The 24,270-nt window shown below is 37.4% G+C and overlaps 1 protein-coding gene across 3 annotated transcripts in view; it reads left to right on the forward strand.

Annotated features, from left to right (window-relative positions):
- The window catches only part of ADGRL4 (adhesion G protein-coupled receptor L4), a 76,013-nt gene extending 54,496 nt beyond the window's left edge, over nt 1-21,517 (forward strand). For all 3 annotated transcript variants that reach the window (XM_051625161.1, XM_051625160.1, XM_051625162.1), the window contains 7 exons: nt 424-594; nt 2,100-2,303; nt 3,324-3,544; nt 3,638-3,704; nt 17,518-17,609; nt 19,134-19,302; nt 19,828-21,517. In XM_051625161.1, coding sequence (XP_051481121.1) covers nt 424-594; nt 2,100-2,303; nt 3,324-3,544; nt 3,638-3,704; nt 17,518-17,609; nt 19,134-19,302; nt 19,828-19,890 — 987 coding nt within the window. In that variant the 3' untranslated portion in view covers nt 19,891-21,517. The remainder of the gene's footprint in view (nt 1-423; nt 595-2,099; nt 2,304-3,323; nt 3,545-3,637; nt 3,705-17,517; nt 17,610-19,133; nt 19,303-19,827) is intronic.
- Nucleotides 21,518-24,270: the final 2,753 nt, after the last annotated feature.

Raw genomic sequence — 24,270 nt, forward strand, 5'->3', positions numbered from 1 at the left:
TCCCAGATTGCTTTGTGAAATGCACAGAATAAGTCTCAGTTTTTGAACTGTTCATTTGGAAGGGACTATGAGCAGGACAAGCAATGTGGTTATAACCTTGGGGTTTTAGTCCATGTTTAGCAGGTGCAGGGGTATATGTAACAATGTTTTCAGTAGGTAAAAACTCCAACACCTTTGCAAGTGCCAGAAGGTTTCAGTAATCTGATTAGCATGCATGTTTGGTGCAGTATGGATAAAATGCTTCCATCCCTGGCCATGCTTTAATTGCTTGGAACAGGCCTTGCAGAATGTGCTTTTTGCTTCCCAACCTTCCAATAGTAACAAGCAATTTTTAATGAATTGTGCTGGCTAACTTAAGAAAGGTCTCTTGATGGGAAATATCCTGCCTTTTGCCATCATTGAAGCATCTTGTTTCTGTTCCAGACTGCGGATAAAGATATTAAATGTGCATTTTGGAACTATTCAGCAGACACTATGAGTGGCAACTGGGCTACAGAAGGCTGTGAGCTGACACATTCCAACTCCACTCATATCTCATGCAAATGTAATCATTTGACTCATTTTGCTGTTTTGATGTCCTCAGGTGGCTCTGTTGTAAGTGCTATTTTAATTTAGTGTTTTACCTGATACTTTCTTCTATCTTCATTCCTTATGTTTTTACTTCAGAGCAACGTACATGCTTTTCCCCCTTTGGGTTGTCTCTTGTTTTTGTTCAGCAAACACACAATTTATTGTGCACAGAGCAAACAAAATTCCTCCCATATGTGTCTGAATTTCCGTATGTCCTTTTTGCAGTATTACAGAGCAGTGATGCAGCAAACTATCTTGTTCCAAATACACAGTCTGTTATGCTTATTTTTGGTGCATTGCTTTTCATTTTAAATTCCACTTTAAGACTGCCATGGGATTTAACTGGCATTCATTGGTGGTCAGTAACCATATGGCCCAGAATTTTTTTCTCTCAAAACTTTGCCACCCATTTGTCCAACCTTGGCATCCAAAAATCTGCTTTAAATTCTCTCCTGAGAGTTTGCAGCAGCATAATCAATTTGAAGTTTATGACTATTAAACATGGGCACTCACGACCAGCACAAAATTGTGAGAATGACCACTCACTTTATGACCTCCTTATATGAAGAGGCCCCATAGATTTCCAGGGTCTAAGTGAGGATCTGCAGGAGCTCAGGTTTTGCCTCAGGAGGCAGCTTTATAAGGTATCAGAACTGACAGCAAGCAGAATATTAGCATGAATATACAGTATTGAGACAGTTCTATCACACTGTGAATTTCATGCTGATAGAGGCTGTTTCCTGGTTGCTAAATAGCATCCTAAGTCTCCAGTTCAGATTTAAAACCTTTGCAGGTACTTATATAGTTATTTTGAAAAGGAAAGCTGGGAGGAGAATAATTTCTGGTCCTTTATTTAGAAACAAAATTACTTAGATACATTTTATGGTCAGCTGAACACTGTCCTTATGCTGATGCACAGTCATGTATTATGTATTTCAGAGATTCTTTGTGCAAATACCAAGCAGCGAATGTAGCTGTGTTCCTATACAGAAAATATTCCCATCCGATATTAAAATACCCCGTGTTTCTTTGGAGAATGTTCGTGTTACATATCTGGAATAGCCTTTGTTTGAAGTGATTGTTATTTCAGAGTCTTGTTTTGATCACATTGCATTCAGTAAGATGGTTATTCACTTTTGCTTATCTAAGTCACTGTTGTGATAAGTCCTTTTATATTAGGAAATGTTCATATCATATTAATATTTGTTCTACTGTCATTCACTAAAATGATCTGATTTTTAAAATCATATGAGGAGATGTTAATGAAAAGTTTTGTTAAGAATTATCAGAAAATGCAAGAGCAGGAATGTATACAGTTTTTACTAATTTCCCCTGAAATTATATCTGTCTCACAAAAAAAACCAAGATTTTTTTAGATTATCCAAAGTGTACATTTGCAGTGAAACTCTACAAACAGTCTTGTTTAATATTTTGTAGAAAAGAAGAAAAGAACTGTATTATAGAATGAGGTCTTTCTTGAGAAGGTACAAAGCTATTCTTCTAAATATTATATTATAATTTTCCCCCAGGGTGTTACAAATTATAACATTCTTACAAGAATCACTCAGCTAGGAATAATTATTTCGTTGATTTGCCTCTCCATGTGCATTTTTACATTCTGGTTCTTCAGTGAAATTCAAAGCACTAGAACGACAATTCACAAAAACCTCTGCTGCAGCCTTTTTCTGGCAGAACTTATTTTTCTGATTGGAATTAATATGAACAATAATAAGGTGGGTAGTTTCGACTTCTATCTTGATGTTCTGTTGTAAAGTAAATACACAGTATAAGATATGATCTTACATCTACTTCCAGTATTTTGCTAGTATCAGTATGAATATTCTAGTGACACTGACTTGCCAGTCTAGTAACAGGAAATATTAAACGGTCATTTTAAAAAGTGGGGCCTTCATCTGAGGTGGTGTATACTTATTTAGCTCTGTGGGTTTCATTTAATGTTTGTCACCTTAACTGAGATTGTGGTCTCAATGTGGTTAGCATTTTCACTTTCCACATCCGTTTAGATGCTGTACAAGGCCAATTTTCCTTAAAAGCCAGGCCAGAGCTGCAGTCCCAAGATGGCATTTAAGATACTGTGCTGTTGGCTGGAGGACCCCTCTCCCTTCTATATCTGACCTGTCCCTGTTGTTTTTCATTTAATTTGAGCTGCTGTTTTTTACATCTCAGATTAGATTTAGGAAATTAAATTTCATATAAATTATTAAAAAAAAAAAAAACCCAACCTTACCACTATACATAGCTGAATAGGTTTTAAAATTTCTTGAAAAACTATGAGCTATGATCTCTGAGGTAGCACTTCAGAATTGATTAATTAAGAAATATAATTTTGCAAACACTTGGTACTAATAAAAGTTATTTCAGAAATAATTCCATGTCTTGCCCAATTATATTTCTTAAAAAATCATAAAAATAAACTTTGTCTAGATCAGAAAAGCATATAGACTACTTACCTGTGTCAGTGGGATCAACCTTGTTAATTTGCTAATGCAGTTTGGGAAGATGTGTACCCATTTTAAAAGTTGAATGTTGTCCCTTTATTTTACCAGTTGCCACAGAAAACCCTAATGAACATGTGTGCTCATGGGTACAGCCCAAGTTCCTGGCAGTCAGCATTACATCTGGGCTGCTGAACCACCACTTTAGAATCACTATGATGCTGTGCTTATGCTGTTATAGTAACAGAGACATATTAATAAAATTATGACTCTTGCTTTCTCTGATTGAATTTCTAGCTCTTCTGTTCAATTACTGCTGGATTACTCCATTATTTCCTTCTAGCTGCTTTTGCATGGATGTGCATTGAAGGTATTCACCTCTACCTTATAGTTGTGGGAGTCATCTACAACAAGGGTTTCTTGCACAAGAATTTCTATGTCTTTGGCTATGTCAGTCCAGCCGTGGTCGTTGGAATCTCTGCAGCACTGGGATACAAGTACTATGGCACCACAGAAGTGTAAGTCGCTGTTCCATGTCCAAATCAACATACGTGAGGATAAAATAGTCAGAATTGCAAATTTCAAGGTATTTTCTGCTGTTTACTTTTCAGATGTTGGCTCAGCACAAAGAATAACTTTATATGGAGTTTTATAGGACCAGCATGTCTAATAATTCTTGTAAGTATAATTTTCTTTTTTTATTGTAGTACATAAAACTGATAATAAAAGGTGTTTAATAATCACCCACCCATTGCCAGCATAGCTGTGAGTGCTAATTATAGGGCAGAATTGGCTAATTTAGACCTTTTTATAGTGTATCTAAATTATTTATCTGCTGTACATCTGAATACTTTACTAGCCTGAAAAATTGTTTTACAAAAGAAGCTCAATTTAGGCTCTATTTTTTCTTGCTTTCTGTCTTTTAACCCAATGGTGTGAAGAATTCTGTGAAGTATTTCTGACTTTTAAGATGTAGCATCTTAGTATGTCATTGGCATCTCAGCATGGCTCTGCAGGAGGTGTATACAGACACTATCCTAGCAGACAGATAATCTGGTTTTTCAGATGTTGTGTGACTTAATCTCTTATCAGTGATCGGTCGTCTTTGTAAGATTAGACTGTCATCTTTATGGCTTTAGCACTCGCGTGTACCCTGTCATCATCAAAGCTATTTTAAACTAAATTGCAACGTCAGAGAAAAGAACCCACTATTTCACATGGGCAGACAAGTCAAGCATTGATAGCCCTATTTCAGCTGTGAAGAGGGCCTTTTTAATTCTTATTGGAAGTGGCTTCAAACCTGCAAATTTGGCAGGTATTATACGTTCCATTCTGAATTGAGACATTCTTGGTGTCTCGGGAGCCTTTCTAAGTGCTATAAAGTTTAACAAACAATTCCAACTGTAATGGGGCACTATTGTGTGTGACTGGGCTGACAGTGATCTAGCAATAGCTGGAGCTAACAGGAGAAGGTACAATGGTGAGGCCTCATGAAATCTATGGTCAAGTCACTTATAATCCTTTGTTGCTATTAGAGCCATTTGGTGATCAATGTGAGGATTTGTAAAAAGAAAGAAGTGGCAGTGCCCAACACACACAAGATGAGAGTAACACCACTTTATTGCAATGCATTAGCCATTTCAAAGCTGAATAAAGTGTCAAGTATTATTCTGGTCAAATTCCACCCCAAATTTCTACTGTAGATTGGGAATAGGCTGGGAGTAACCTGCTTGTGCATCTCACTCTCCTGGTAAGCATGGCTGGCTTCCAGAGAAGGAGGGCACTGTAATCTCCCTTGGCTCAGTGCTTCTGGGATTGGATGGCCCTGATGGCCCACAGGGTACTATGGTAAAACAAAATCATGGGGAGAGAACATCCTTTACTAGGAAATTCTTAAAATTCTTAAGTTTAAGTTGACAATTTCCTGTTTCCTCTTTGGACCTTATCTCCTTCTTCCATGAAGGCAGCAAATGGGAATTTTGTTGTTGTTGCTGTCATTCCTGTTCCTTATTTGCCTTCAGGTGTAGATTTATGAGCACTGATGTATCACTGCACTGTTAGCACAGAAAAACTGCATTATCAAAATACACAAAATCCCCAAAATTTATGCATCTGTAACCTAGTTTTTACCTCCAGCTGAGCTGTGCCTGATGCAGGATCTTAGGTACACAGTTCAGAGGCAGATCAGGTCTTCAGTGCCTTTAATATAAGTCTAGCTGTCCACAGAGGCAAATACTGCACGCTCCATATATGGTCACTCTTCCAGTACTCCAGATCTTCCAGCAATTCCTGAAAATTAATAGAAAAAGAGGAGGTGTTGGAAGTTGATACAGGTCCTTTGCACCCATGCAGTCTTCCTATGGATGATTGCAGCCAGACAGTTTCTTTTATTTCTCCTACTCCTTTGCCTAAGCAAAGCCACACAAAGGAGCTGGACAGCAAATAGCCCCGTGGTTGTTATGTGATTTTTTGTGTGTGTTATGGAAGTATTTTTTTATAACTGCTCTTCTACCTTATTATTGGCTCTTAATAATCATGCACTATAAGACCTGGGAGGAAAGGCAACCTGCTTTCAGCAAGCTGCTTCGTCTGCTCTGCGATTACATTTCTTTTTGGAGCATTTGAACAGCTTGTTTAGATGGGGTGATAGCAAATCGAAGCCTGAAGTGCAAAAGGGATGTTTTCAAAGAGTGCAGGGAGCTAGGCAATTTGCTTGCATTTTCTCTGCTTTACTGTTTAAGGAAAATATGGAAAACCTTATGAAAACAGACACTGACTCTAGAAGATGAAGTTGGTGTTAGTTGTCTGCTGTGCGGAAAGCATGTTGGGGGTGGTAATTTTGTTTCCATTTTCCAGTTTTCCTGTTGAGCACACTACATGAGCACCACCATAGCAAAGGTGAAGCTTTCCAAAGTAGTTCCATTCAGGAAGTCCTTTTAATTACAGAAGCTGATCTATTTGCAAGATTTCCGTTCTGCTCATAGCTAATTAAAGCCAAAAAAAAAAAAAAAAAAAAGAGAGTTATTAATTAAGGACCCTATGTTATTTTTGTTCTGGAATAACCAAATAGAGCACCACAAACCTTGTGTTGAAAGCTGCAAAATCTGGCAGTTTCAAGTTTACCTTTAATCCTGAGCTTCATCTGCTGTTAATGCTGAGTCTGCAGGTCCTCCAAGATAGCCTGGAGAGTCTGGATACTAAATCTCTGGAAAGCCACTCACCACAAATCTGATTCTTACACAAAAACATTAAACCCATTGTTACCAAAAACGCCTGTGAATCCAACATGGCACTTTCATTTCTGTGAATGGGGACCCAGGAGATTTGTGGTCTGGATTATACTATAATATGCCTTTGAGACAGCATGTAAATGAAGAAGAACAGAACCAGATCTGTACCAGTGGGTACCAGCAGCACGTGTTGTTTCAAACACATCCTTGAACTTTAAATCTGCAGTAACAGTGAAGCATAGGGAGCTCAGGTGTTTATCAGCAGTACAAACTAAGCTCTCCTCTAATTGCCTATGCAGCAACACTAGTTCTGAAGGGGTTTGCTTATTAATATTATGGTTCTATTAGAATTCTTAAGTGCAAAGCAATTGCCTTATTGATCCCATATAAAAATGAGCGTTGTTATTATTAGATTGGTGACTGCACATGAAAAGGAGTGGGTCAGAAGCTCTTTAAGTGCAGTTAGCAAAGAAAGGGCATTTAAAACCTTTGTAAAACAAGCTGCAAACTGAAGATAATTTCTACAACTTATTTCTTCCTCTAATACTTGTAATCTTTAGAACCACAACCATTTTAGCTAAAACTGTGCAGTAGATTAGATCAAAGTACACAAGTGTGGTGAAATTATATATAACAAGTATTCAAACTTTTTAATAGAAAAGTGAGTTTATCACAAGCCCTAAGTGACAAACATTCACACACATCACAACCCATGCCTGATTAAGGCAAATAAAAATATAACCTCCAGAGATAAAAGGTATGAAAAAAAAAAAATCCCTAGAATCCCTAGAACTCTTTCCTTTATTTTGTAGTACACTCTTGCAATAATAATGTTCCTTTAATAGCAAGTCCATAAAATAGAAATAACCATTTGCTTGCAAGGTAATGTGGCTGCAGTTTTGATTGACATGTGATGTCAGCCAAGAACAAAGTCCTTCCCATTGTGGAGGACTTCTACATGGCTTTCCCCATCTCTGGTGTGACAGGTTGGTCTTTGTAAGGGCTTTATTCTGCATCACTGATATTTTTTGAAACATCATCTTTTAAACTCTGTGGAGATAGGATGGGTCCCCCCACTTGTACCTATTGTGAGGGACAGCTATATATTAGTTGTCCAACTGGCAGTAGAATTGGCATCATTTGGAACTTGGGCAAAGACAATTAACTGTACTTATGAAAGCCTACAAGCCATTAAAAGGAAAATTTGGGAGAGTTGCAGCTACTCTAAGTGCAGCTATAGGCAATTCTTAATATACCTCTCCCACACAACTTTCTCCCATTAAAACTGATCGGTTGAGCTTCATGCTGCAAGTTCAAAGTCACAAATGATAACATGACTTGCATCTTTGCAACACTGAGAGTCACACAGGCTTGATTATTGTAGTACTATCACAGCCACAGTAAATTGGTATACCTCTGTGAGGAGCCAGGACTCAGAAGTGTGACTCATAGTAACATTAACAAGTACAATTAGCCATTTAACACTATCAGCCTATCAGTATCATTTGTTGCGACCACCTCTGTAATAACAAAATACAGACTTGCTCTTTGAGGTTGGAACATTTCCAAAATTGAACATCATCCAAATAATCTTCACTGTGGCTTTTATCCAAACACCCTAGCACTGTGCAGTGAGGAGGTGGCTCGTGTATACTCTTCATTGTTTTACTCCTCTAATGTGTGTTTTCAGGGACTTTGCATGTGTCTGGCTTGGCTTCAAGCTCCAGTTTCTTGAAACAATTGGTAATTGTAGTGTTTACAACTACAAAAATGGCTTATAAATGGACCCTGCAATTTGCAGAGCATTCTTGTAAACTTGACTTGGAACACACAAACCAAGAATAGTTCTTGGGAGAGGGGTGTTCAGAAAAGCCAAGTTCATTTTTATTAAGCATTCCTGTGTGTAATAAATGTAGTGAATAATCAACTGTAAAATAAAAATATTCTAAGAATTGCAGTGATTGATTAACCATACTGTTTTGAACTTCCAACATATAAATGAATGGGTAAATGAATAAAATATACAGATTGCAGTTGCAAAATACAAAAAAGTGACATATGAGTGATGAAAGCAGGCTAACAGTAGAGTAATGCTTTTCATTAAGGAACTGCCTGCATATTCATTAGAGCTAGTCAATTACTTAAAAAATGTATTCATCAGATAATTTATCTGATGAATTTTACCATTATTTGTCAAATAATTTATTCAACAGAAAAGGTGAAATTAATGAAATAGTGCATTCATCAAATCTTATTGGACAGCTCTAACACTTACTCAGTTCTGCACATTTAGGTTGATTCAGGATTAGCAATACTTCTGCAATAATGCATAAAAATTTCCTTGCAAACCCACTACTCTACTGTTTTCTCATATACTCATGAATTTCATGTACTTAATACTCTAATCTAGGCTATTCAAACTGAACATCTTTCTTGTAGAGTTTCAGGTTTCACATTTTTCCAGACTTACACATTGAGCGTGAGCTGGCAGTCCATTGCTCCCATTTTCTCATTTAAAACAAAAACAAAACAAATAAACAAAGAAAAATCCCAAACAAAGAAACCCCAGCCCTTCAGGTACACTGTCTCTTCCGACTTCTTCACACTATCATCCCTTTTTGTCAGTGAAGGTTAGGTTTGTTGCTCTGTATATTCTAAGGAGTACTATCAAAAAAGTTGTTTGACCTCTGACCTCCATCACAATAAACCAAACCAGCATCTCACATTTTATAGTGAATATTTGTGCTATGGAAAATTCTGTGGGCTTGTTCTTTTTTTTTTTTTTTTTTTTCCCAAAAGGGTCATTTATGATAAATGCCTAGTTATGTTTCTTAGATAGACAAGAAGAGTGTACTCTGTACTGTTCACTGTACATTTTTCAGAAAATAGCTGTTTTAAACTTTTTTATATCTACTCTTGCTCCTCACCCTGCCTTTTTAGTGAAAATAAATTTCCTACAGGGACTAGCAACAGCTTTATTATTCTTTATGAAGGAATAATAGTCCCCTTTTCATTAGCCCCTCTATGGCTTCAGTTAAAGGTGTCTCCTTTGCACTTCTTATGCCATTGTGGATAAAGTGGAGGTAATTAATTACATAGTGGCATTAGAGACCAAGTCTGCAACTTTGGTTGAAACACATTAGCTCAAACTGCAATGTTGTTCAGCAACAACAATAACTGCTGTGCTAAATAATCACCAAGTCAGAAAATACCCTGTTCAGTGGACAGAACTAGCTTTTGTCTCTAAGCCACAGGTTCCATACTGCCCAACGCACTGGATGCAGTTTCTCAGGAAGACCAGGGCTTTGATGTGAAATTAAGGTTTTTGCTTCCTTTCCTCTGTCATTAAAGCCGTTGTTCTAAACACCCTGGAAATACTTGGAAAAAGAGGCCATGGCCATTACAACATGAAAATTACTTGCTCTTATGTTGTTATGTAGAAGCAAAATCATCACATAAGGCTCAAAGATCCTTGAAAAATTATCTATGTAATTTTATTTTTTTTAAATCAGTTTAGCTAGTAGCGTTATTAGAAAAAGCACAGCAAGTCGTTCTCCCTCAGGTTCACTGAAATGATGTTGGAGTTGAAAAGTCAAGTGTTCCTCTGTCAGCAAGAGTGAAGCAAGCAGACACAGCAGGTGAGGGAGTACAGGTGGGTGCCAAGGGGAAGGGGGAGAGCATCCACAAGTCCTAGCTGGTTAAGCAGATTTTCTGAAACATCCCACAGCTTCCTGCAGGTCAGTGTCCTAGTCATCCTTCTCTCCTAGCGAGATATGTATCTAGCTGGGCTTACATTTGTGGCCAAGGTCAGAGACAAACAGCTCTATTGGTTCATCCCTCTTGACCTTGGCTGCAGAACTGAGGACACATAAAAATATTTGGGTCAGTATGTGTTTGCTTTGTGATCCAATAAGAAGCAACATTGAATCCAGAAGTCTGCGAAGCTGTTTACTCTGAAGAAAAACATGGAAAACCCATCTATTTATTTACTTATTTACAGCTTTCTATAACTGTTCCAAAAATATAAAGGAAATATTTAATGAAGCCTAAATCTACATCTTGAAGTATGTAAAAGAACAACTTTGAAGTATGCATATATAAAGAGCAACCTCATTTAGCTATGCTTTAACTTTTAAAACAAGTGAAATCACTAAACTCTCAGAATCATAAAATTCTAATTCTGCATTATTGAAAATATTTCCCAAAAATATAGTCTAGAGGGGGGGTTGCTAGTGTTTTGTAACATTTTCTATTCCCAGATAAGACTGCTGTTGTATACCTAAAGCATAAGAGAACGTATATTCACTGGGGAAATGATAATGAGAGAAATCAGTCAGTAGACAAACCCAGACTGTCTGCCAGCTTGTGTCCAATTTTATGCAATTAATATGGCATTCATTTTCATTTTGAAGCTTAAACTGTTGTATTGTTAATAGCTTAATTCTGTTCTCCCCTGACTGAAATAACGATGACACACTGAATGTTGTCATTTTACCCAGCTATTAGCCATACAGGCAGAGAGACAGAAATGTATTGCTCTCTGTGGCAGAATTCAGACCATCACAACCTCATTAATTCAAACACTCATAATGAGGGTCATTGTAAAGACTGATACAGATACAGCTGCTCTGAACTTCAGACACTTTTTGAAAGAGTCAAATTCAACATGATATATGTAAAAAATTCAAGTATATGCCTAAGAGAGCAGCAGGAGAAATTTTCTCATTCTTTTTTGTGAGATCTGACATCAGCATATAGATGGTTTCATCAATTATTGAGACAGAGACTAAGAAAGGAAAAGGGAATTATTTGGGGGGTTCGTTTTTGAAGTTTGAATGTGAAGTGCTCAGACTGAATCAGAACTAGTATGTCTGAATCTTTAGAATTAGCTGCCTCTTTCTTGTATCTTCTCTTTTTTGTAACACAGAGAGCCTTAAAAGGCTGGTATTTAAAGTATTTTAATAACTTTTGAAAGGCTGGAGTGTATCTTTTATAGAACGATATCATATATGAAATTACCAATTCCTTTTCCATTCTGTAAATACATGTGTATTGGAAATAGCCTCAAAAACTCAGCCTCATATTAAACATTTACTGTTAAAAACCAAACAACTCTCTTTAGGTAGTCCAGGGTGTGGGAGATCCAGTTGTACCTGCTCCAGTGAATATTTAATTATTTATATGGTACAGAATAGATCCAGCAGGGCTGATGGAGCAATAGCAGTGAATAGCTGGTGCAGAGGCTGGAGAAACCAAGGGTCATAGCCTAGTCTGAGTATTAGGAACAACAGAAAATTGTGGATAACTGCCCTGTGCACAGGGATTTTCATTGTTCAGGAGTGTCCTTTCTGGTTTTAATCAGAAAAGCTATCTTAGACAGGAAGCATTTCCTGGTGAAAGTATAGTCTAAAACAGTAACTGTCTTCTAGTGCTAATGAACTGACATTTTTCAATGAAAAATTGTTGGACAAAATTGTCTGGAATGCCTCTTGTCCTGATCTGTTTCATTTTACCAGATGTCCAGGTGCTAACTGAGCTACCACCATTAAAGATGGACCTTTTCCCTCTGAGCTTTCAAGTGCTCTTTTCTCTTGCTTAAAAAAAGAGAGGCAGGAGGAAGGTTTTTTAGTTGCCAAATTTGACAGCTGTCAGCTACCTTGATGGGGCAAAATTATCACTTCACTCAGTATCTTACAATTTAATTGTAATTAATTATGAAAGAAGCTACAACTCTTCAACATGAGTGCAAATATTTTTATTTGCAAGCAGATGTTTTACATGCTTTATTAAATTTTGTGTATTTCATATCATTCAGTTATCAACTAAAAATAACTCTCTTTCTGTACCTACACAAAGAGTACTTCATGCAGCGTGATGCACTAACATCATATTTACTTGAGGATAGATCATTCTGTTATTCTTCCAATATGTAAAACACATACATTTAATGGTGGAATTAAGGACCTATTTTAAATACAGCAGTTGCTAAGCAATGTGCTATTAGCAGAACTCCGACAGCTTGGAATATTTTGCATTTTAGGACCTACATGCTCACTTTATATTATTACTTAGTTTTCAAAAGAGTTAGTAATAAACAGGAAGTTTGTAGTTTGTTTAGACAATAGATGAGGTTGTTTCTCAGTGCTCTTCTGGATCCTCATCTTGGTAAAAAAACCTGAGTTAATAATGTTTTGTCTTGATATGCATACAGCTCTTAATTTCTTCTACAAACTGGATGGATTAAATTCTGCTGCATTGGTCCCAGAACAGCCGGGAGTAGAAGGCAAAGCAGCAGTATCTTGTGCTACCCATGCCCACTGTAGGGCAGTTTTCCTTCATTACAAAATTCTGTGCAGAAGTACCTTGTTCAGTTAGCTGTGGTGATATCGAGACAGAGGGAGGAAGGCATCTGCAAACAGATTTACAGAACCATCCTAGCTCTAGGTTAACACCAAACACAGTTTCTTCTCATCCTATCCTAAAATACATGTGATTGATTGAATAGAGCTCCCCAGGCTAATTTGTTTGGCAGAACCTCCTTATTGTTGACAAGATGATTAGGAAAGCACCAGGAAATTTCTTTGAATTTGCAATTGCTTTTCCCCTCCTTGTTTACAAGACGAAACTATCCAGACTGATGCTGGGGCTATGGGTCAGATCTGATCCTAGGACTTGTGCCACTCCAGACAGCTCTGAACTGTTCCTTGCATGCCTGCTTTATTTTACACACCAACATCACAGTTGTGAACATGGGAACTGCACCACGAAGACCCCCAAAACTCAACTGCAGGAAAATTTCACTATCCTCCTCTATAGCACAGTGTTGAAACATGCAAGTTGCTAATCTGCAAAGTGGAACCCACAGCAGTGTTCACTGTTGCCTGTGCATCCCTTGAGACTGCCACTCTCTACAACGTGCAGAGGTAAAGCCACCACAACATCAGAGGCAATTGGAGTCTGGCATTTAACAGGAATTCTGCTGTTCATTTAATGAGGCCAAAAGTCATTCCAAATTCCTAAATCCTCATGACCCTTCACACAGATGATTTCTCTAAGAGATATGTACCAAATACTTACCATCCTCCCTTTAAACTCAGTCATAGGTATACAATAAAACCTAGCTCATTCAGGTATGTGGCTCCTTGGAGATTAACCTGGGTTATACACATCCATAAAGCCTGTATCTATAAAACCCACATTTCATGGGATCCTAAGAATTGCCCTTATTTAATGGCTATTTCACATAAACATATTTTAAGTTTCCTACCATTTGCTCATGAATATACTACAATGTTTCTAGAACTTAAGAAAGCTAAAAATACTTTTGCAAATATCTTTAAGTAGAAATGATTCCCTGAAGATGCAGTGAGTAGAGGCTGTTCCTATATCAGCCCTTATCTTTGATTAACTACTTAAAAAAAAAAAAAAAAAAAAAAAAAAAAAAAAAAAAGGAATAGATTAATTATTAAAATTAGTCCTGTAGTGCACCTGAGCACTCTTGAGTAAAACCTGATTCCCACTTGGAGAGGCGGGGAGGCTGAGGATGCTCAGCACCTCACAGAATTGGGTTTGCAGGGAGAAAGTCAGAGATTTCTGTTGTGAAACAGTAAGGATTGAGTGCACTGTCTGCCCTACAGCAGCTTGGGGTAGTTTGATAAATAAAATAAAAAAATAATTCAGTTTTGGGCTTGGAATCAATGCAATTCCCTTTTAGCCTATTAGACTTGCTGAGAAACTCCTTCCGGGACATGCAGCAGTTTCTCTGACTGCTGAGCCATGTAATAACACTGGAAACAAAGGCACAAGAACTTAGCATGTCACACTGTAATGTCATTATTCACTTGATAAAGCTGTGGCCATGGGTTTGCCCAAAGCTGTGGAGAGCTCTGCTCATCATACAGGTAGCTTCTCCCCAAAGCCAGCGTGTGGCAGCAGCGGTCCCCAGGCTGGCCCTTTCCAGGCCTCTGCAAAGCCTGTCCTCAGCTCACTTTCACACTTGCCTGCACATCTTGCTCCTCTCCAGCTTGCTACCTCTCTAGAGAAAACATGCCTTATGTTTGCCATATATTTCTCATTCACCTTGCCTCTCACCTTAAGGCAGCCTTAATTGTAACATCTCTGAAGGTTTATTCAAGAGCTGAGGATAGTGCTTTAATTACAAAAACAAAAACACAAGATTACAACCAAAGTATAAAACACAGTATTTGGCTCGAAGTAGCAGCTGAAACCTTTTTAGATGTTTCAGCATCTTTCATCCAGGAGTTCCTCAGTTTGTCCCAGCTGGACGATTTGAAGATCCAGGCTTCCTTATGCCTATCTATATTTTGGATGCCCCTTACAACCTACTGCCTCCATCTAGGCTCATTTGAAGCTCAGTTTTTTTATACAAATTCAAATGTCTTAAACGGTTGTATCTTTTGTCAGACATTTTGGGTGATTTGACTTTCTATGCCATTGACATACTAATGGTTCTTTGGGGATATCAGTTGTATAAATGTATTTTCTCCTTTAGTCCTACTCAGTCCAGCTTCTCAGCATTCCTGCTCAGTCCACTGTCCAATGTAAATTTTTTTCTTTACATTTCCCAGAATTAGCTGAGGTTACTGGTTCCGAGCCTACTGCTACATGTTCTTAGCAAAGACCATGCAAAATACCAAGTTGAAGCAGAATATGCTAAGTTTAGGATGCCTGTTCAATTACCAGTTTTCTCTAAAGGCCACACTTGACACATTATCAGAATTAACTATGTTTTTTTCTCCTGAATTTACCCATGAGTTCTTGTTATTGTTACCTCTCAAGTTTTGCTGGATTTCTGTGTCACAGGACAGTTTCAACTACTATATTGTTTTGTATTTTGATCCTCAGAGGACAAAATGTTATGCCAAAGGGCTCTAACTTAAATTAAAGAGAAAAAAAAATTAAATTGGTATGTTGCCTAAAGCTACTGTTTTGACACAATGAATGTTGTGTAAAGGCAGTCTGTGCACTTTGCTATAGATATTTTTTATTAATGGAGTGTTTCAAAATGGGGCAGAAAACAACTTAAGACTTTAATAAATCTCAGACATGACTGGGTATTTCAGAAGTTAAGCTCACCCTCATTACCCTGTAACACTACCTCCTGCAAGGCTACCTGAGATGTATTGTACAGTAATGGTGTTCTGGCAGCTGACTCCGAGAAGCCGGCATTAACCTCTCTCGCTCCCCTGGAACATACAGATTATTCCCATTAGAATGGATTGATGAATGAAAAGGTCATAGTTAATGGGTATTACTCTAATGCAGAGGGCCAAATCCTATTATCCTGTGCAACAGACAGGGTAAATAATATTTGTGTAAAGGAGCCCCACTGGGACAAAGAGAAAAGGAGTCCACTGTCACAAGGCCCCACATCTGCCCATTGCCCACCCCATCCTTGCTCAGCAAAACCTCTTCAGTGCTGCAGCTGGTCCATGTGGCCAAAGGATGAGGAGGTTTGGCCCACAGAGTTTCTTACAGAGCCTAATAGCAATAGAGAGGCTTCCATTTGCATTAGTGAACTTGGTGAAAGGCTGGCAGAGAGGAAGGTTGGTTGTGTAGGTTTTGCTTGTGATAACAGTTTCTGGAGAAGCAGTGGTGTGTGCTCTCCATGCTCATGGTGCTTTGATCACATTTTGATCTGCCTTTTTCAGATTAATAAATACATTAGGTGGGTTATGCACATTACAGTGTGTGCACTAAGTTATTTGATATATTATTCACCAACAAATATAAGACAAAAAGTAAGTCTGCATATAATTACCTACAATTGCTGACTGACTTATAATTGACTTTGAAAAATTGCTGGTTTAGGAGATATTATAGATTACAATTTTAAATATAAGGAGCTTCAGAATAACTCTCACGATCAGCGCAAGTACAAGGTATTCAGAGAAAGATAAATTCCCTAAACTGCTAATCAGCTCTGTCTCCTGTCTTATCAAATTGTAAATACATTATGCTGTATTAAAGTATGAGCAGGCAGCTAATTAAAGGAGAGTCTGTATTTAGTATCAGATAGTCCCCTCCTGAAACAACAAAAATGTTCTAAGGACATGTATAACAAGTGTTAACTAATGAAAGTGATACTTTTAGAAGTGATGCTGTGCTCCTACAGCAGCCTTTTTGTTTTCATTTTGGAGGATTTCTTTTTTTAAGGAAAAAGATGGAGGGAGGAAAGCCACACAGTCCATCTGGAGAAACAAGTGGGGGAAGACATTAATTCTATTCAGTCTACAGCTGGAAGCCCACAGGAACCAACCAAGGGATTAGAACTAAGGATCTACAAATAGTATCTGGATGACATCCAGCTAAAATTTGGTTCATTTACAAATATTTTTAATAGAATCTGATGTTAAATGTTGCAAAGCAAAATAAGACTTTTTATTTTTTAAAAAAAAAGCCAGAAAGCAAACCCATCCACACTGTTAAAGGAATGCAGTATACATTTAAATGAAAGATCAGTGAAGCTTAGCCAAGCAAACAGAAGTTTAGAACCATAATTGAGCATAATTTGCAAAACTGCTTCTTTTACTTGCTTTTTTCTGTTTTGAACTCAAATAGAGTGATGGCATTATAAAGAAGGCAGGAAAAAAGTGTATTATTCACTTACGAAACAACCATAAAATATAAGATAGAATACACAGTAAAGGAGCCTTTGAAGCAAAGTTAGTTTTTAAAAAATTATTTGTGTAAACCTAAAGGTTGCTGTGTGCCACTTGAAAGTTTTCACACTCCAAAGACTGTAAATTATATTGTATTATTAATGTTGTTCAGCAACAAAAGACATACATATTGTCAAGATCTACACAATACAATACAAGAGAAAATCTGGGATGGGGAGGAGCTGTTTCTGTTTTCTCTTTCTCTTTTTCTAATCTCTCTTTTCTCTTTTTCTCTTTTCTCTTTTCTTAACATCTCTACTTTGAGAAGAAAAAACTCAGCAGGAAATCAAAGAGATTTACCAATAAAATCAATAAACATTTGCAGACTGTTGGTGGTGATACTGTTGAGATAAGGTAGAGTTACAGCCCTGTTTGATCAATGTTTATTACAGGGCTCATATTTTTTTAATAGAAGTGGATTAGAAAAGCATGGGGTTATTTCTCCTCCTGGTACTGGGTTCTTTAGGTTTCATATACACAGAAACTTTATCTGACTTGTTTCATTTAAATGTGTAAAAGTTATTGAAATTCAAAAGCATCCAGGTTTGAACTAAAAATTCCTTTCTCCACTCCCCCCAGGTTAATTTGTTGGCTTTTGGAGTGATTATTTATAAAGTATTTCGTCACACTGCAATGTTAAAGCCAGAAGTTAGTTGCTATGAAAATATAAGGTAAGTTTGCCATTTAATACAAATTCTACCTTCTGTAAGTATAAATACAGCCAGAGATGAAAATGAGTATTCAAAAATAAAAATTCAATTTTCAGGAGGTTTTGTAGAAAAATAAAGATTATATTTTTTTCTGTTATCTCCTTACATAGGTTTGGAGGTAGATTTTGCAATCTTTATTACCTCCTACAGTAACACTGGGACTGTGTGAGAGATGTGTATGGAATACAATGAGTGGCCTGTATCAACCTTTTTTTCTTAAGTACTTTACACAGCCTCTATGCAAGCCAAACTAGATTTCAAAACTTATGTCTGAATTGGGATCAAAATATTTGCCTTGAAGTAACAAGTAATACAGAGATAAGAGAATCAAGTCATTCATGTTATTTGTAAAAAGTCTACAGTAGGACATTGTGCTTCTGTGGCATGGGGGGGTGGGGAGGGTTCTCTCCAGGATTTTTACTTTGCATGCTTCTATGATTTTTCCATCAACTCACTCTCTTTAAAACTGATTTATAGGGACCTTGAAAACCGTTTGTGCAGGAAAAGCACAAGTGTACTACAGGGAACATTGAAAACAACTTACTGTTTGTGTTGCTTAGGAACACTCCTGCAGTTTCAATGCATTGCACTAGATTTATAGCTAGGATTTAGCAATTGTTTGATTGATTACTTTCTCTTATTCCTCACCCTTCATAGCTTCATGTGGTGAGCTGGTTTTAATGAAGTTGAAAATTACTCATTTTCAGAGGAGCAGTGCTAAAAATGTCTGTTGTTCAAAGGAAGTCCTGCAATGACTGGGCTGAGAATTAATAAGAAAGTAATCAGTGGCTTCATTTCCAAGACAACACTCTATAATTTGCTCAAGTCTATGAGAAGAGCTACAGCATGTTAGGAAAAAAAAAAAAATATATCCAATCAGTTCCTATAATTTTATAGCATCAATATGCCGACTCAGGAACTGTTTGAGAATATTTGTGTTCTAAAAACAAAAATATTTTTTTCCAAAAGAGAAAGAATGAAAGAAAGTCTAGTTTTACGACTGGCACCGTCTTTTGCAGTGAACTTGAGAGACAGCCTGGGAACGCTTTGATGTCATGCACATGTACTGACCTAAGAGCATACTGTACATTTTTCTGGGTTATTTTTTGAGGGGGATAAGGGGGAGGACAAAAAGTGAGGGAACACTTCATAACAGACATATGTTTTTCCTTGGGGAATTACACTAACAGTAGATTTAAATCAAATCATATGGTGCAGCAGTACACCAGAGAAAACACATCTGAAGATTAAAGAAGCCAGTGTTTTAAGGCCCTCCAGTTTTACTCCTTAGCTCTTCTGCAGTTTCTGTGTGAGCTCATTCGTGCCACAGTGCTACAGCACACCCTAAAGAGCAGCCCATGCATTTGCACCTCTCAGGCCTTCGCAGCTGTGAAAAAAATTGCCTAGGCAGCATTCACCATCCAAAGCAGTAAAGGAAGGAAAATAGCAGTGCCAACACGTTTGCAATGTTTCCTTCCCGTCCAGATCCTGTGCCCGAGGTGCTCTTGCTCTCCTGTTCCTTCTTGGGGCTACCTGGATCTTCGGGGTCCTCCATGTTGTCCAGGGATCTGTGGTTACTGCCTATCTTTTTACAATCTTCAATGCATTCCAGGGGATGTTCATCTTCATATTCCTTTGTGTGTTGTCTAGGAAGGTAAGTGTCCCATTCCCTGTGGGAAGGAACTGAGGCAGTCTCATGTACCTACAGGCAGATGCCCAGGCCTGCAGTGGAGCTGTGGTGCAAATGTTTTTCCAGAGCAAGGGAGGAGGAAATCCTTGTGTCACTGATGTGGGAGAAGAGGGAACAGGGGAAACTTTGCTATTCACTTTCACAGGAGACAGAACCTCTACCCAGTTTTTACCTTCTCACATATTTACTCAGTTTTAAAACCAATGTAAGAAACACAGATAAATGCCTTTTTTAAAATAGTAAAACTGGTTATAGTTTTATATATTAACCTGCTGAAATAATGCAGTGTTTGCAATAAAACTCACTTCCAGTCTTTCCAGTTAGCTTCAGGATTCACCCATGCTTTCCTGAGATGATATTTTCTTCAGTGTCCTGTCCTAAAGCCAAAGCAGCCCAGTCTTAAAACATGTAGTGATGGGAGCAGTACAAAATCAATTAAAAGACATATAGACATCTATTTCATATCTTAATTCAATATTTTTATTTCAGATTCAGGAAGAATATTATAGGTTGTTCAAAAATGTTCCTTGCTGTTTTGGCTGCTTGAGATAAATGGAAGGAAAACATGCGTGAGCACCTCTGTGGAAGATGGGAGTAACCTAGATGATGTTGTGGTGGATGTTACAGAAAAATATGGTATTGTGAAAATATGAAATGACCCAATAAGCAAGTATGTCTATTGACTGAATTACTGACTAGTTTTGTACATATGTATGCCTTCATGCAGAGCATTTATATTATGCTGCATACAAACAGTATACAAAACAAACTGATTATTGCAAAACAAATATTAATGAAGACCAGGGAAAGAAGCAAATTTCTAAAGAAGCTCAAGACTTTTCATTACTTAGATTTTGTTTCTAATATTAGAAATATCTGCAGCTCTTGAAAGTGAGATACTAAAAACCAACTGGCACAGCAGATTTTAGGAACTGCTTTGCTAGTGGAAACACGTTCACTGTCTTTTTCTAGTAATGAACTTCTTACATATAGTTGTATGTGGCCATCTGCAGGGAATGGATTCCATTAAAGAGTCAATAGATTAAGATCTGATCAGCCCAGACTTCTGAAAACATTTATTTTAATTTAAGGTAGATTAAAAAAGGAATTTGTTTAATATTATTCTCTTATCACTCTGAAATTTATATTTGTATATTAATCATTTTTTTTTATTTTTGTAAGTTTTAAAGAACTGTTTAGATCTAAAGAGCTGAGATCAGATCTGATACAAGAATGATGGGACAGCTATTTTAGAAGTGAAATATTATTTTGTGAATACTTTGAAAAAGATCTGATTCTTGTTTTATTTAATTGCCAAGAAGACTGAGATCTACTAAACTGGCACTATGATTTTGGAGGCTGTGGGAAGAAGATGCTTTCACAAGTTTGTCACTTGGTAGAGATATTTGGAATCCAACCCTTGTAGATCAAAAATAGAAGTGGTAGAAATCACCCATGCAGAAGTACACAGATTTAAGTTCAAGGTCATGTGCTTCCATACCACATGAAACTGTAATTACAGCAGTTTTCTCTATTTGTGGCATCTTTGAATCAAGCAGTTGGCATCCTCTGGCTGCTGGTTTTGAAACACTTATCTTGTGCTTAACTATAGGAGCCATCCATGGCTCTCCTGAAATCAAAGGGAGTACCTGAGGTGTAAGTATTGTTGGATCAGGTCATAAACAGTCAGGTCATCAGCAGTTCCACCTTTGCCATCTTACTTATTTTAAAAGTATGTTTTAATTTCACCTTTTTAGTGCCTAGTTTGAGAGAAGTGCTGAGCAATCCTCAGTCCCTGTTGCCTTCTCAGGAAGTGTCTAGGATCTCAGATGAAGCCCAGTATTTTTTACCAGTGAGGCACTGTAAATATGTAGCTGTTAATAAATCCCACTGTTGTGTTGTCTGTTAAAATAAAGCCCTACTCTGGAATTTTATTTATATTAAAGGAAACCTTTTTTGGTAATGGTCAAATTTGTTTGTTTATCTTTTTTTTCCATGTACACAAGGCTTTCGTTGTATGCACTGCAGTGACATGCTTCATTAACTACTTTCCATGACTGTCAAAATTTTGGAAACCACAAGACAATTTTTTTTTCTGAAAAAAAAAAAGATAATTAAAAAAATGCTCTTGGTCCTTGGAATGTAAAATATGTGAATAAACTGAAGTGCTTAGCTTTTACATTTCAACGTTTCCCTTCATTTAAATACAGTGGCAAAAGTTCCCAGGGTTATATATTATTTCCCCTGAATTATTTCTGCTGCTGTTGGATATGTTCTTCCAGGTTTCAGAAGTGGCAGGTACATATTACTTAAAAGAGTATTTTTAGAAGCGTGTCTACTAATACATAATTTTTAATCTCCTGCAGAAATGTAACCTATAGTAAGTCTGTCTGGACAAAGAAGCATCTCTAGTAACTACATAATGACTTCAGACCACTCAGTGAGATTGAAAAAGTTCCTTGGAAAGAAAATATATCATAAAGTGTTTACATTACAATAGTCTTTTTAATGACAGAACATCTTATATAGGAAAACTGTGCTCTCCAGTCTCTGGGTCAGATCTTCATTGAAACTCTGTATTTCTTACCTGCAAGGATGAGTTTTCATCTTTTAATACAACACATAAGGAGCAGAAAAATTTTGTTTAGATTCATTGCCTTAGAGCCTGAAAGATATTGTAATTGTCCTCTATAATGCATGAAGAAATACAAGAAATAAAAGGGTTTCTTTGTCGCAGCCCTTAGTATTATGAGCTGCAGCCCAGCAGAGACAGAGGAGGAGAGAAAATGGACTAAAAAAAGAGAGGTTTCAGCAAGATAGGAGGAAAAACCTCTTCACTGTGAGGACAGTCAAGTTTTGGAAATGGTTGCCCAGAGTGTTTGTGTGGTTGTGTTGAAATCTTTGGAGTTTTTTAAGACTGGATAAAGCCCCCAGCAACCTGATCTCATACCTGACCCTGCTTTGAGAAGGAAGGCAGATGAGAGGATGCTCGGAGGTCCCTTCCAGCCTGAATTTTTCTGAATCTATGATATGAAATACCAAATCAGAAAAATAAGCTAGTCACTAGTTAAGATTTTGTTAAGCAAACTTGCACTCAAGTACTGTGCATCAGCTGAACAAACTGTTTTTTCCAAAAGTAAAGTTACAACATATTTGTCAGGTCAACTGCTAACTACTTGACTGGTTTGAAAAATAATTTTTAAAAACCCCAAAAACCAACAACAAAAACCCCAACCTTTGTTCAGAATCTTTTCAGATTGCATGCTTTTGAGAGGCTTATGACATCTCCAGGTAGGGCCAACAGGAAAAGAAATAAAAAATTCAATGATTGACAAGACGGATAAAAAGTAAAATTTTATGGTTTCACTCTGAAAGCAAGTGCTTGCTGAAGAGAGAAATTGTTTCCATTAAGCCAATCAAAGAGAAATTTGTGTTCAGTGTTGCATTTCAAGGTGTGCTTCAGAATATAATAAATAAGGTCTGGATTAAGAAAGACTGCTTTATTCTGAAATAATTATTTCCTCAAAGAATTAGAAGTGCATTTCAAAGAAACCACAATGTTGAGGAGTTAATTATCATCACAGCCTTTGGGAGGTTCAGTCTGCTAGAGCTGTGGTGATGAACCGATCGTCTGTGCTCTTTACCTGCTGGAGTGAAGCAGGTAGGCTTTGAAAACATGTTACATACCTTTAAAATATATTTCAGACTTTCCTTCACTCTCCAGTGGTCACAGTCCTTCAACTCAGAACACGGTGGTGCCCTGAAGCCACAGACTTGCAAACCCGTGCATGTTATTGACCAGCCATATAAAGCAATTTTGCACATATTTTGACATTAGGCCGAATGAACAAATATTTGCAGGGCTGGTTCCTCTGGCTGCTACACGTCCAGCATCACTTTCCCCACTGGTAATATCACTTTTTACATCTTAGTCATGGTAGTTTCTTATAGCCCAGTTTAGAATCACACTCTTTCCAGATGCCAGTTACTCACAGGAGAAATCCTACCTCCTTCTTTTAAACCTCTATTGATGACATTAAAAAGCCACAAGTTAACCATGACAAATTTAAACCTGTGTCTTTTGGGAACAGAGCTGGTGGGAGGAAGGCTCCTAGCCAACAACCTGCTCCAGCCTGTGTTATTCTTCTCATTCTGTTCTCATACATTCAGGACACGAAGCACTGCTGGGGTGTGAGATTACAGAAGTGAAGATGCTACCTCACCAAAGTCATCCCCCCAACCTATTTTTATATAAAATAAAGTTTTTTAAATGGATGCAGGCTTGAAAACAGCTGGTCATAAATGCATTGATACTCCATTTAACCACAACCATAATGTCAAGTGCAAATGTGCTTAAAGCATTTTCACAAGATGCCTGACTGCCCACCAGCTCAACTCTCATGACCATTGCTGTGGGCAGCCTGTCCATATAGGCTGCAGCCACGTAAAAGACTGTGCTGCCTTTTTCAGACTCTTTGTCTCCATGACAACCCTCCTGAACAAACCCAACTGAGAACCAAGAGCCTTTGCAATATCCACAGTTCATCAGGAGTCGGATACATGGGCACATGTAGTACCTGGAGGTCCTGGAACTGCTACCTTGATATGAACTGCAAGATGTGATGAATGGAAAGTATCTTAATTCCATCAACTTAACTGTTACACAGCAAATTTGACAGCAGCAATTCTACTGGGTGAAAAGAGCAAAGTATGAAAAATCCCCACGCAACAAAAAGTAGCAGTAAAACTGACTGCTGAGAATGTACTATTTTCTTTCAAACTGGAAGAACAAAAAAAAATGCTTAAAAAGCATACAGAAATTATCATGACACATAAACATGATATTTCACTGATTACATTTTATGATAACAAGACCTTGTTTTTTATAGAAGCCTTATTTTTACATCTTCCCAACACAGGGTTGAACTTTTC

The sequence above is a fragment of the Apus apus genome, chromosome 7, assembly GCF_020740795.1.
Source record: "Apus apus isolate bApuApu2 chromosome 7, bApuApu2.pri.cur, whole genome shotgun sequence".
In the NCBI taxonomy this organism is placed as follows: Eukaryota; Metazoa; Chordata; class Aves; order Apodiformes; family Apodidae; genus Apus; species Apus apus.